The sequence below is a fragment of the Rhinoderma darwinii genome, chromosome 11, assembly GCF_050947455.1.
Source record: "Rhinoderma darwinii isolate aRhiDar2 chromosome 11, aRhiDar2.hap1, whole genome shotgun sequence".
NCBI classification, from domain to species: domain Eukaryota; kingdom Metazoa; phylum Chordata; class Amphibia; order Anura; family Rhinodermatidae; genus Rhinoderma; species Rhinoderma darwinii.
Window position 1 is genome coordinate 38,284,758 of NC_134697.1, and position 15,190 is coordinate 38,299,947.

Consider the following 15,190-nt stretch of genomic DNA (forward strand, 5'->3'; position numbering starts at 1 on the left):
GAATCTTGTAATTATAAACCTATAAAGATTTACACAACCTGTAATTGACTTCCAACTGTGTTTCTGCAATAATTGTACAGGCCTCCATGAGTAATGGCAGATACATCCACACATACATTGAAAACAAGCATACCCCCTCCCCCATCCTATGTAGCTATGGAAAGGCGATAAGAGAAGAGAAACTAACATGTTTAGTGGGGTAAGTGTAGAGCCCCTTTACTATAAATTGATTTAGATAAATGCATGCATAGTGATATAAAGTGAGACTAGTGATTTTTTTTTGTGACGGAATAATGGTACCCAGTTCTGAATTTACATCTTTGGAGCCTGTAGGCAAAGAATACATTTAATTTACATATAAAGTGCACAATGCTCAGGTCTGTATTTTATATGTTAATTTTCCTCGACAAGGCGCTTTTTCCCACATGACTGCTTATGGGGATGGGCCTTTTGTGACTATATGTAATTTTGCCCTTAGTTGGCATGTCTGAACCACTGAAAACACTATGCCTATCCTTAGCCGCCCTCATCCAGTCACCCAGTGACAGATATGAATCTATCTATCGGAAATTCCAGAGAAGCACCATGTTAAAAAGAAATAGATGGGTGCAAGCCTGGATAAAGGCTATATCCTGTAGAAAACTATAAAAAAAAATAGGCAGCACTCCTGAATATATATTTCACCTGGTTCCTGGGAGAGGAGACTAGATATAGGGCACAGGAGCAGCAAAAAAAAATAGACGACATGTATACTTACACTCCTCGCGCCGATGCACTGGACCCCGACGCCGTCCAGCGCTGGACGGAATCATTACTTAGTGCAACGGCACCCGGTGTAGAGTAAGATCTGGTCGTGAGAAAGGTAAGTATATGGTCTGATCTGTGGTCTGAACATTTATTTCTGTCTCATCTGGGGGTCTGAATTTAAATAGGGGTCTGGTCTGGGGTATGAATATATTTAGAGAATCCGGTCTGGGAGTCTGAAGTCTGATATTAATATAGGAGGTTGGATAACACTGTTGCCTTGCAGCACCATGGTCCTGGGTAGAAATCTGACCATAGTAACATCTGTATATCTTATGTCCATTACTCCAGGTTTTTATTACACAACCTAAAAATGTTAATCTTTGGGTGGAAAAAAGGATTATGATTACCACAGGTGAATGGGCTGAAATGAGAACAGCGCTGCAAAACATGTTGTTGCTATATAAGGGTTATAAAAGGAATTTGTTTCTATGGGAAACTCCATCTTACTTCCTTTGCGTTCATTTTTAAAAGGGCCCCTCCCAAAATATCCAGGGTCACCCTGAGGCTCTCTCTCCAACACAGGTAATGTTATGTTTTAGCGATCCAATAGAAGCCAGGACAATAATTTCTCGGAGAATAGTATTAAAAACAAAGAAGAAAACTTGCTATGTTTTATGACAAATCTCAAATATGCCTACCAAACCATTGGAATTGCAATCTAACTTAAATCCATATCTTACACTACATGGAATATCTGTTCAGAACAGAACATACAGTATTTGCTTGGTAACAGGATACCTAGATGGATTTTAGAAAAAGTATTATTAATCTGTTAAAAGTTTGTCATGCACAAGAAATAGATTCCTAGCAGCTCCTAATGAAACTGAACAAAAGGCTAGAATGAATGTGTCAGAGTCATATCTCTTCTCTCACCGACAAGGGAAACGCAATTAAATATGAATATCATTTCACCTCCTAGATAAGGTAGTCGGCAATGCTCCAGGCTCTGGAGATATCAGCGGAGCAGAGAAAAGGAGTTCTACCCATGACTAACAGAAGATTTTGTAATACTACAGAAAGAAGAATGATGTATGTATATTGCCGATCATTTGAATCATAAAGAGGTCTCTAATAAAGAACACTTGTCTTCTGTACAGTAATAGTCTCCGTCATGGCCTAAAAACAAACACGCTGGCACCTACCGATAAGTATACACATTGTAAATACTCCAACATATGAAAAAAAGAAATAAAGATAAAATGCAGACATTAAATATGTAATTGCTCATTTGATCTCCCGGCATCCAAGCAACTAGTATTCCAAATCTAAAGTGCAAAATTTCTTGTGTCCAGAGTGACCTGTTCTATGCCACATAAACCTAATTACGCATTAGCTGGTGCTGTGTAACAGGCTACAGCAAACCACATTGTGACGCACAGTAAAAGGATTACCTAGCCCGACCAGATCTCTCAAATGATGCACTGAAAGCCATGCGTCCCAAGTGACCAGAATATCCTGAAAAAAAATAATTTAATTTGAAATCAATAAACTTCAGGTTTGTGAATCGGAGTATTGCAGCCTATTGAAAAACCTTGCAGGGAACATCGTGACACAATGAAGCGGTCAGTAAAGCCACCATTAGAAAATATGAGATACTTAAAGAACACATTATCAGACATGGCAGTGCTTCTGCCAGCAGAAATCTGCTCGGTATGACTAAGATTAGACGTGAAGTCCAAGCACCACTGGCGTTTGTCATCATGGTACTCACTCGAAGGTACCCCCACTTTGGCTTAATCAAGAACAGAGAAAGGGGAAAATCCATGGTGCCATTTGTCTAAAATGTCCCTATTTATTGGTCCGACAGTGCAGTTAACGCGGTAAAAAGACAAAACTTCAGCCACACAGGGAGGCTTGAAAGAAGCCATTCAGGGTTAAAACGTTGCATCTTGCCCTTGCAAAACAGTGGTATTTTATATGAGTGCCACTGAATTTTCCTCTCTTTCTCTGTGGTCGATGTTAGCTGACTAAGGGCTCATGCACAAATTCATACAACCCATTTTCAATTGTTGAGGACCCATTTTTGAGGATCTATTAGCCAGAGTGGAGGCAATGGATCTTTCTCACTTTGGAGGACCCAACATGTTCATGAACTACACAGACTGGCCATTGATTTAATTGGGAACTATGTAATGCTTTATGTTCCCTGCGGTGGCACTGCAGGAGAATTGAACACTTGCTGCAGGGTTTCTCCACAGTTTACAGTTGGTCATTGAGGACATCCTGTGATCAGCTTATTGTCAGGCAGCCCCTGTAACTAAAAGGGAATGCCTAAACTCCTTTAAGGTATCCTGCACGTCATGAAAGATGAGAAAAAAATGCGGTGTCAGGCGTTATTATAATAAACAGACATCCACCTTGGAAACACTTTGACAGTGATATTGTATAATATGGAACTACATTATCATTGATTCCCTTAAATAGTCTCATTATTAAAATTGTTTCTGTTACAGGTGATAGCAGTTTCGATCAGTCACTGGAGTACAGTTTAATTTAAAAAAGACTTAAACCCAAAATGGAAAAAATGTTCATGTAGGAATAAAATCAGAAATTAGAGAAGCAATTATATTTAGTCAATATGATTTAGACTTAGAGATACTGGCATTTTTCTATTTAGTTGTGGCGACCATTTTTGTAAAATCAAAGGGATTGTCTCATAAATAGCTACACCCTCGGCAATCAGCTACAATTGGGGGGGGGGGGGGGAGCCATTAATGGCCATAAACAAAATAATAAATCTATTAGATGGAAGTCTAATACAAGGATGAACGACCGACCATGTAATACAAGGACGGGCTGGGACTGTATGAGCGAGAGATGCTTTTTGTGAGCGGCTTTCTAATCTGGCTCATGGAGGGTTCCCAAGTTTGGGCCACCTCTATGACATACATATACCCTGTAAGAGCAAATGGAAAGGGGTTGTCTTTAGTAGGCGACCCCTATCAGGAAGTGCGGCCATATTAGAGGTCACTTCTGAACTAGCTTCGCAGCAACTGGCAGTGTTTTAGTGATTGCACAGGCTTGCAAAAAAAATAAAAAATGACACTTGGTCCTTTGTGAAAACCAATATGGCTGCACTTCCGGTTGTCACATTTGCAACATGGCCACCACAACAAAACAGAAACATGCCAATATATTCCTATAACAAACTTACTAAACGTTTGATTTACTTATATATGGACTTTTTAAAGAAAAAAAAATTATCTTAAAAAAAAATATATATGCTCCTTTACTACAAGAGAGCAATTCCCTGTCTTAAAGGGTTGTTATAGGCATTTCAAAAACATTAGAATTTGTAAGAATTAGGAATTTCAACTATAAGTATATTATAAAGTTTTTCTGTCTCCAGGCGCCTGTCCCTGTCAGTCCCTTTTATTGATTAGGTTGTAATGATGTGTCCAGTCCATAGTGACATAACATCACATGACCTAGTCATTAAATGTGTGTGTGCCCCAGTGATATCCCATCAATAGTGACAAAGCGTCAGACGTTGGATGAGGCGATCATACAATGTTATGTGATTATACAACGTAACTGTGACCTAGACACAGAAGGAACAAAAAGTTTTCAGTGGTAAATATATCAAAGTTTGTTTATTAGTTTTTTATATTCCTTACATGTTTCCGGTTGTTAGTAAAGAAAAAAGAAAAAAAACGAAGCCGGGAATCCGCCTTAGATTCTAGCATCTGCCCACTGGAGCATATTTAAGGTAAAAAAATTAGAAGATATTTCATTATTAAATTACATTTTTCTTTTTATTTCCCTTTAAATCCTTTATTTTTAAGAAACTTTTCATTTGAAGGGTCCCCTGTTAATAAGTTGAATAAGGGTGTTCTACCACTAGGAACCCCTTGTGAGCACATGTAACCGGTGGGTTTACCGCCAACAAGTGTTCATTTTCCCTGCAGCACTACCACAGGGCAAATGAAGCATAACACAGACTCCGTAGAAATCAATTGGCTACCTGTGTAATGTATAGACAGGCTGGGTCCTCCAGAAGAAGAGAGACACTGTTTGTAGCCGACCTCCATTTTGGCTACAGATGAGGGTACTGAACAGAGAACTTCCCTCAATAACCCAGAATACGGTATATTAATTATTTTTTTCTAAACCAGACAACTCCTTAACTTCACTAAACCCACGGCAGATTCTACCTTTTTGCTATACCCTCATAGATTCATAGCAGCGGATGAAATCTTAATATTCAGTTCCTAATGTCCTATTTTGTGTAAGATGTTAAAACAATTTCAGATTGTTCACTGTATATTAATAACTTCTATAGTCAAAACTTGGAAAGCCAGAATTGAAGAACAATACGATTCCACTATCAGTTACTGAATGTGCCACAGTTTTCACTTCTATTGATTGGATCTATAGAATACAGCGCTGTCTATTTTATCCAATGAGTCTACCTTACAGAAATCAATGGCAAACCGCACATAAGGAATGGCCGTACCTGCTGAAACAATGAGACGTGAATTTGGACATTAATCTAAGGGACAAGAAGCACTTCAATTCCAAATAACCTGATTATGTAGAACTAGGTGAGGAAGCCAGTTATAAAGTGTGCACTATTAAACCAAAACGCTGCAATATCTGATATAATAAAAAATACTATAATGACATCCTAAATTACTTTAGGCAGTGGTGAAATTGAATTTTTCTGAATAACAATATTAATTTGACTCTGAATTGCCCTAAACCATGGCACTGTAAATGCGTACACAAGAACAGAAGAGAGAATCACAATGCAGTAAAAAGACACAGAAGGGGCCATGGCTGGATTGTAGATGCTTGGCCATTACTTCATGCATGGCCTCCTCCACTGTTCTAAGCAACGATGCCCAGTTTGTTGTGCCCAGCTGGCACACATCTTATTATTCCATTTAATGTAGTATCACTTGTATTTCAACCCCTAGTTAGGGGTCAGTAATCATAACCATATCTATTAAATATTATGAAGATTTTGCTCAAAGTTTTGAGAATAATTGTTTTTGGGGCGATCAGGTAGAAATTTGTAAAAAAATAAAATAAAGAAGAATAGCAGAACACCAAAAGAGATCAGAGATGCAGCGTGTGAGTTATCTAATTGTAATAACTATTTTTATTGCCTCTTATTGCCAGTAACTGTTCCTCTTATACAGAATACTCAATATACAGATTTTTTTTTTCTGTTTTAGCCTGTGAACTATAAATTAGCAAATATTGAAGATGTGCAATTTAACAAGCACTTTGTAACTAATTTCTGGGCATATGGTAAGATTTACAGTGACACATATAGTACTGGATATGCATGGCTGCATACCCGCATTGCTTGGCAGTTTACATATGTCCCCTAAACAGGTATGGTCCAGAAAAAAAACAAAGTAAATGCTCATTTTAGGTAGACAACAAAAGTGCACCAAAAAAAACCTAAAAACATTTAAAGGAGGTTGTCTCACAAAGAAAACGCCTTTTAAAATGAAGCCGACTTTCCTCAACCCTGGCTTTAACAGCCACACATTTCCCTTGCAGTAGCCACGGAATGAACAGCCGCCCATGAGCAGAGACATACCAGGTCTGCCGATTACAAGAATGGGGGTTCCGAGCCCGCTATTTGAATTGAGCGGCAGTGACACCAGTGCACTACCGCTCTATTCATTCTCTATGGGACTGAAGGAGATAGGGAAAATTTACCAAACTGTGTCAGAGAGAAACAGTCCTTGTTGCCCAAACCAACCAATATTGTGACAGCATTATAATACCTTCACACACCACGACTTAACTGTTCATGACTCGAACTATCCTTGCACGCCATGACGTACAATTACAACATGGGGATGGTGTGGGCACAGAAGCGGTGCCCCTTAGATCAATAGTGACAGCGGCATCTTAGAAGTTCAACAGAGGGAGGAGGCTACCTCTGTAACCCTCATGGCCCTCTACGACGCGATCACAAGGTGCTGTTAGGTTGCCATTGAATACAAAAGACAAAGTAAAAATGCAAAAAATCTATTTTTTTCCCATCAAAAGTCCTCCTATAGTGTTGAAATCATGAAATTGCCACGTTCATAATGGCGCATATGATACAGTTAAAATGCTATTTATATGGCACACGGAACACCGTAAAAAGAAATCCCAAAAAACAGGGCCGAAATGTTTTTGTTTTTTTCCATTAATACATGCTAATCACTTATGTGTACCCCAAAATAGTATTATTTAAAAAATTTCCTGTCTTGCAAAAAACAAGCCTTCTCAGAGCTACACATGGCTCTCTCAATGTGGCTATGCAAAAGGAAAAAAAATATATATATTAAAAATGCTATAATTGTGCAGAAGTAAAATAAAAAAAATATATACATATCTGATATTGGTGTAAAAATAACAACCCATAGAATAAAATTAAAAATTTTATTTCTACTGAATGATGAATGGCATAAAAATTCCCCAAAAAAAACAAACAATGGTGGAATTGGAATTGGTTTTTTTCTCCCTCCCTGCAAAAAATAAATAAATGAATAAAAGTTAATCAAAAGAATATGGAAGCATTGAAAAATATAACTCGTCCCGCAAGTCAACAGAAAAAATAAATAAATAAATTTAAAAAAAAAAATGATGTCTCTTGGAATGCCACAATGAGAAAACAAAAAAAAAATTGCTTGGCCCGAGGCTATGGACAACTTTGGGGCAATTTTTTTTTTCTCTTATTTTACTGCCTGTATTTTGGCCTAAAAATATGATTTGAAATCGGCTAAAATCTGACAGTTGGGCTGTCTGACGGCTCAATCTCCAACTTTGCTTTGATCATAATGCAGCTTAGATCAGGGTTAACCCCTTAGTGACCACCAATACGCCTTTTTACGTCGGTCACTAATGGGCTTTAGGCTAGGCTGACGCCTTTTCACGTCAGCCTAGTCTAAGTCCTGCACGGGTCTCCCGTGCAGGCAGGAGCCGGGGCTCTGCTGTCTGATGACAGCTGAGCTCCTGCTCCAACGCCCGCGATCGAAGTTTACTTCGATCGCGGCTGTTTAACCCGTTAAATGCCGCCGTCAATAGCGACCGCGGCATTTAACTTTGTTTACAGAGGGAGTGCGCTCCCTCTGTCACCCCTCGGCGGCCCGCGAATGCAATCGCGGGTCTCCGATGGGGTGTCATGGCAGCCGGGGGCCTGATAAAAGCCCCCAGGTCTGCCCTGGACATATGCCTGTTAGGACGCGCCGGAGGCACGTCCTAACAGATTGCCTGTCAGATTTACACTGACAGGCAATAATGCTCTGGTATACGAAGTATACCAAAGCATTATAGCAGCGATCGGAAGATCGCACAGTAAAGTCCCCTAGTGGGACTAATAAAATAAGTCATCAAAGTGAAATAAAGATTATTAATAAAAAGTACAGTAAAAAAAAAAAAGTACACATATGTGGTATCGCCGCGACCATAATGACTCCATTAATAAAGTTAATATGTAAGTTAAACCGCAAAGTGAACACCGTAAAAAAAAAAAGCAAAAAAACCATGGCGAAATTGCAATTTTTTTCCATTGTCCCCAAAAAAGTCATAATAAAAATGAATCAATAAGTCCCATGCACCTCAAAACAGTACCATTCAAAACTACGTCTTGTCTAGCAGAAAACAAGCCCAAAAAATCACTACATTGATGGAAAAATAAAAAAATTACAGCTCTTGGAAAGCGACGATGCAAAAACAAATAATTTTAGTTCAAAAGTGTTTTTATTCTGCAAAAGTCGTAAAACATAAAAAAAACTCTACATATGTGGTATCGCCGTAATCGTACCGACCCATAGAATAAAGGTAACATGTTATTTACGTCGCATAGTGAACGGTGTCAATTTAAAAACGCATAGAACAATGGCGGAATTTCAGTTTTTTTATAATCCCCCCCAAAAAGGTTAATAAAAGTTAATATAAAAATTATATGTACCCAAAAATGGTGCCATTAAAAAGCACAACTAATCCCGCAAAAAACAAGTCCTCATACAGCTATGTAGACGAAAAAATAAAAAAGCTATAGCTCTTTGAATGCGGCTATAGAAAAACGATTAAAATAGCTTGGTCATTAGGGCCTAAAATGGGCTGGTCACTAAGGGGTTAAAGAGGCTCTGTCACCAGATTATAAAATCCCTCTCCTATTGAATGTGATGGGCGTTGCAAAGTAGATAACAGCAAAGTTGTTTTTTTTTTAAAAAACGATAATTTTTGCCCAAGTTATGAGCAATTTTAGATTTATGCAAATGAGCTTTTCAATGGACATCTGGGCGTGTTTTCTCGTTTTACCAACTGGGCGTGTTTACTCGTTTTACCAACTGGGCGTTGTGAATAGAAGTGTATGATTCTGACAAATCAGCGTGATACACTTCTCATCGTTCCCACCCAGCTTCTTTCACTGCAGACACACACAGCGTGACGTCACCCACAGGTCCTTCAACCTTGGCGTTGGACAGAGAAGATACATCGGCTCCAGGCGTCCGAGAGGTTAATATGCTCGTCTCTAGGGAGTTTACTATGCTTACCTGCAGACGGTGATGCTGCTGCAGATTCAACTGTAGCCTCTCGGACGCCTGGAGCTGGCGTCTTCTCTCGTCCGACGCCAAGGTTGAAGGACCTGTGGGTGACCTCATCGTTCCCACCCAGCTTCTTTCACTGCAGACACACAGCGTGACGTCACCCACAGGTCCTTCAACCTTGGCGTCGGACGAGAGAAGACACATCGGCTGCAATACCGGTGAATCGCCACCTTAGTCTCGACGATTTACAGTGAGCAAGTACAAATGAAGGGGAAGCAGCACTCATACGAGCGCTACCCCCCTTCAAAACAGCGGATCGGTGGGGGTCCCGGGAGTTGGACACCGACCCAACAGCTATTGATGGTCTATTCTAAGGATAGGCCATCAATTTTTAGGGACCTCTTTAAATCCACGGCATAATACAGTGCCAGCAAAGCAAATGAGATTTCAAGTAATCTCATCTACACATAGCGTTCGTCTTAGAATTGTATCTAACAAGTTTATAAAAACAAAAAACACGCATTGTAATCTGTAACTATTAATCTGCACCTGTTTCTGCACCAAAAAAACAAAATATGAAGTCCAGATTTTACCTGTGGAAATACATGGATTGGCCGCATCATTTTTCACAACGTGTGCATGTAGCCAAAGGGAAGAAAAACTACACATGTTACTCCACAAAAAGTAATAACTGGCTGTAAATATGTATATAAAAACCCCTATTGAAATGTGAAATAGGCCAGTAATCTGGGATCAGTAGTCCCCTATATTTATGTCCTTTAGGGAGTTAACTGACATCCAAATGCATAGCTATAATAAAATGTTAATCTGTGATATATATATTTGGATGTAAAACTAGTGATGTCATCTATGTAATGCTTTTAATTTCTATATATGACAGATACTTATCACAAATGTCTGTGTAATGCATATAGCTGTGCCAGTAGGTAATACATTTGGTGTTATAAGTTGCTATTTAGCACAAAGGGTAAATATCACTGTAATAAAAATAGTAGCTCTACTAGGGAGTATTAATGTATATTGCATAAAACCTAGAGATATATCAGTCAAGTCGTCACTATGGTGTCATTAGTTGGTATAAAGCACGAGGAACAAGTATCACCATATTATAAATAACAGATGTGATACTAAGTAACCCGGAGCATGCTCCCATGTCGTAAATCCACTGACCGCATGATCTTTTGTAGTGTATGAGGTCCTCAGGGTAAATATCATGCCCCCATGGAGCTGATTGAGTAAATGCCAAGAGTGAGCAAAGTTTCTATCAAGGCAAAGGTTGGCTACACTGAAGAATCTAAAAATACAAGATATTTATCTAACATTTTTTTGCCACTCTATCGTTCCATTTATGTTATTATATGGTTTTATTGTCAAGGCAACAGCTCCTTACACTGTGCTGAGCGTGACTTCATTGAGACCCAACGTGGTGTGACATCATCACCCAGAGACCTTTATAAAGAGTAACTGTTCCCAAGGGCGTAACTAGGAAAGACTGGGCATGATAGCAAACTTTTGCCTGGGCCCCACCTCTCCCACAACAGGCCTCCCATCTAGTTAATGCTACACATCCCACCCCTTGTGCCATACCCCCCAAAACAAATTAACAAAAAAACAACTTGTACTCACCTAGCCCTGTTCCCATGACAAACGGAGCTGCTCCACATCCCTGTTAGGCTTGCAGCCTATGAGATGCCCAGACAGGATCCTTGCGTAAGTCGGCATGATCCAGTGATGTTCTCGCTCCGGCCTGCACAGGGATCCAGTCCCAGCGTCTTTTAGGCTGCAGGCCGAACGTGGCTTGTAACCTAGTGGCTTGTAACCTGTGATTCCGCCGCAAATATCGCAACACACACTGCTTTGCTGCGGGTTTAAGCACCCCATTGAATTAAATTGGTAAACCCCAACAGGAGAGTTGCATATCCGCACAATTAATTGACATGCTGCGGTTGAAGTAACCGCACGTCAATTTATGTGTGGACGTTTCGGCGGATATTTACCACAGTGTGGGGACGAGATTTGTTGATATCTCACCCACACTGCTGCTACTGTAATACGCTGTGGATTTTCCGCAATAAATCCGTTGCGGAAAATCCGCAGTGTTTATGTTGTGTGTGTTCCTACCCTAAGTGGAAAAAAATAATTGCAGAAATCTGAGAAGGTTGCAGATTTTAAAATTCGCAGCATGCTCATTCTTTTGTGGAGATGTTGCATATTTTCACAGTAGATTTCACCCTTTGAAATGCATAGGGTGAAATACGCAACAAATCCACGGGAAAATCTGTATGAAACGTGCAGATATTATTGCAGATTCACGTAGCGGAAAAAGTCTGCCATGTGTAGACTCAAAAAGTAAGAGTTAAAGTCTCTACATGTAGGAAAGGGTAACTAGGGTCACTTTGCATATATGTGTGAAAGAATATACTTATAGAACGTCCCGCAAGAAGAGGTGAATTATTAAAATACTACGAAAACTGGTAGAGGATCTGCAATTAAACCCTAAACAGATTCACAATAGTGTTTAAAGCAGAAATCTCACAGCAAGACTAAAATATTTAGGTCACGTGATAGGGACTGGCAGCCATCTTTCTTGATCACATACAGAGAATAGAATGTGGCTCGTTTGTTGATGGAGCACGGTTGTTCATCCTATAATACAAGTAAATGTAGTGTTTCCATGATATTATTAATAGTTATATAATCAGTGTTTTCTGCCACGTATGGTATTCATACATCACTTCTGCAAGAAGTTCTCTCCTTCTGTGCCAACCTCTTTGCACGGGAAGAGAAATTTACACGTGTAAGTAACTGCTGACTAGCTGTTCACATGAAACTATTAAGAGGAGATGAGGAAGCCTGGGGGGGGGGATACTTTAATATTAGTAGGGGTCACGTGGTTGCCTATATTTGGGGGGGGGGGTCACTGTGGAAAACTTGAGCTGAGGAACTTTGGTTGGCACACCAGATGGCACGGCTTTGGGAGATCATAGGGGAACAAAAAAAAAAAATCCTGTTGCAGCAGCTGTGGGTCAATACTATATAATACAAATGCAGCTGTTGCACAACCTTTTTCCAGATACTGAAAGCTGAGTGATCAGTTGGTAACGCCGTGGGAATCTTCAAATGAAGCGCCATCCATGTAACACAAGGCTGCGCCAACTCCTCAAGAGCGAGAACAGCTCTTACTAGCAGCTCTCCACTAAGAGGGCGGTACAAAGTGGGGAACCCCATCTTTGGATCGTCACCCATATCCTAACTGCTTCTATGGTATTAAGTTGCGGACATTGATATGCATGTACAATTGGGCCGTATGCAGGTAATGTTAAAATAAGGTTTATTTTTTATTACATATTCACTGTATCTCTCCATCCAAGTAAATTTAATGGGGAAAATGGGGTTCACCACACAATGCGGCAGATTTACTAATGCAGTCTAATAGTTCGACAACTTAAATTTAGACAAGCAGTCTGAAAATGCGCTAAATTTATCACAGCGGCGCAAGCTGTATGATAAATATGACGCATCTTTAGACACTTCTATCGAACTTTAAACCACGTTGGAGTTGGTAGAATTTGCAACAAATATTTGCACCAGAAAATGTAAAAAAAAAGAAAAATGTTGCAAACTTTCTGGTGCATGTGAATAATAAATCTCATGCAAGCAACATGCGCCACTCAAACAGGCGCACAACTAGACCGAACCAAGAGGCAGCAAGCATAATACATCTGCCCCATTGTTCTGGCCCTGATTCGGTGCTCCTGCAAATAAAACATTTTATGGCAGAAAAAAAGTCACCGCTCATGGCACTTGTCATTACAAGCTCCTAATGTAAGATAACTACATAAAAAAAATGAAGATTGCTGACAATGTTGCATGTTTTTAATCTACAGAGACCTACAAGAAATATTGTACAGCACCCTCACCCTAGCAGACCAGCTCACTAATAGGATTATATATATATATATATATATATATATATATATATAGATATAATCCTATCACCGTTACATTGAAGTTAATGCGTCTAAGAGAATGCTACACCTGTGGAACATGTGACTGAAAGCCAAGCCGTCAGATCAATGGATAATAGAACAAAACTGAGACGTGTGTGTGTGTGTGAGATTATATATATATATATATATATATATATATATATATATCATGGAGAGACGAGATGGTTGACTCAACAACATTAACATCTGCACACAATGTTCAGAAATAAAAGAGGAAGCTTATCAGCTGAACTGACACACAAAAGATAAGAGGTTTATTGAAGGCTTAAAATATAGTACCTAGTTGCAGACAATCCTACGACTGATGCCTCAGATAGAAATTGTGTATCATAATTGATCTCATAAGAGGTGGTGGGTATAAGAAACACTGGTTTTAATCATACAACCATGTACTGTGACATTTTGCTTTACCTGTTCAGATCCGATACAATTACCTGAGGACATAGCACAACTCAGGTGCCCAATTCAATTTACGAAAAGACACATTCAGTGCAAGTGCAGCGTGTCCATACAGAAGTGGGGGATTCACAATATGACCATTAATAAACCCAGATAGTGATAGACCCCGATAGTGATAGACCCCGATTGCATCTATGGTGCCAGAATGATTGGATACAAATAAATGGAAATCCCTTGAGTCATTAGGAGAACTTCTTGGACAGGTTTTAAAATCCTTCCGTTTTTTTGTGACGTGTGAATTTCTAGCATTGATAATATTTTACTGTAAAGCTTACTAGACATAATTTGGCTGTCAATTTTCATTATATGATCAAACCTGCAGATATGTATTTGTTACGTTTCCATTCATTCAGTAGTGAATTTGAAGCTATAATACACTGATCAAAACATATGGGATTGTTTATTGATGTTATCAAAATTGTTACATTTGTTTCCAGCAGAATGTAAACTGCTGCTGAGAGGGAAAATATTCATTACATGTGCAACAACTGCAAGCAAAATAGTATTAGTAAAAGGATGAGATGCATTGAACTTACAACACGACTATTCACATAGTAACATTACAGATAGAAAAAGGGTCTAAAGCGCAGTACTTACACAAATACCCCAAACAGCAATGCCCGGATCCCCAGCTCTTCTAATAGTGCCCTCATCATCCACCGGCATCAGAGGCACTGGCAGCAGAACCCTGCACCGGGCACAAGGCTCACCCAGGGATATGCACAATACAGGTGGAGTTGTAGTGAAGGATCCAGGGTATGTGACTGCAGAGCCGCTATGAAGAATCCTTCTGATGCTTGCAGGTCTGATCAGGGTGCAGGAAGAGACAGCTGGGATATCCGGGGAGACCACTCCAGAGAGAGTTGTGCTGCTGTCACATAAGTGAGGTCAGCAGAGAGAGCTCCTACATATGACGAGACAGAGCTGCAGTGTGATCCAGAGACTGCTCCAGTGTTCTAGCCTCTGCAGCCACCTGTCATCATCAGTGCTGGGGGGTGAGACTATTACACAGGTTGTTCTAGACACTCACATGCAAGGAATCCCCCACTGCAACTGCACAGGATCTCCTCAAGTATCTGCACTGACTTCAGCAATGCCTCCTCTGCACACAGCCACTGCCTCCCACTGTGCTGCTATAAACACCTCTTTTATGGCTACACTGAGATTTTATTGCACAATGTTGTATGCCTTTACAACAAATACTAGAGAGTTCCTGAGTGTAGATCATTCTCATCAGTCTGTGACATAAGGAGGGCAGGAAAAAAGATTCCCCAACATCCAATATTCATCTGATAACATTTCTACAAAGATTTTTTTGCTACTATTTAGTATGTTTAGATGGTAGCAAAAATCACAAAGTTTGCTTTTTTGCTTTGATCTACATGGAAA

At 39.7% G+C, this 15,190-nt stretch overlaps 1 protein-coding gene across 1 annotated transcript in view; it reads right to left on the reverse strand.

The window, feature by feature from the left end:
* The window catches only part of PLPP4 (phospholipid phosphatase 4), an 83,475-nt gene extending 68,560 nt beyond the window's left edge, over positions 1–14,915 (reverse strand). The window contains exon 1 of the mRNA XM_075841128.1: positions 14,399–14,915. Coding sequence (XP_075697243.1) covers positions 14,399–14,457 — 59 coding nt within the window. The 5' untranslated portion in view covers positions 14,458–14,915. The remainder of the gene's footprint in view (positions 1–14,398) is intronic.
* Between the last annotated feature and the right edge of the window lie 275 nt (positions 14,916–15,190).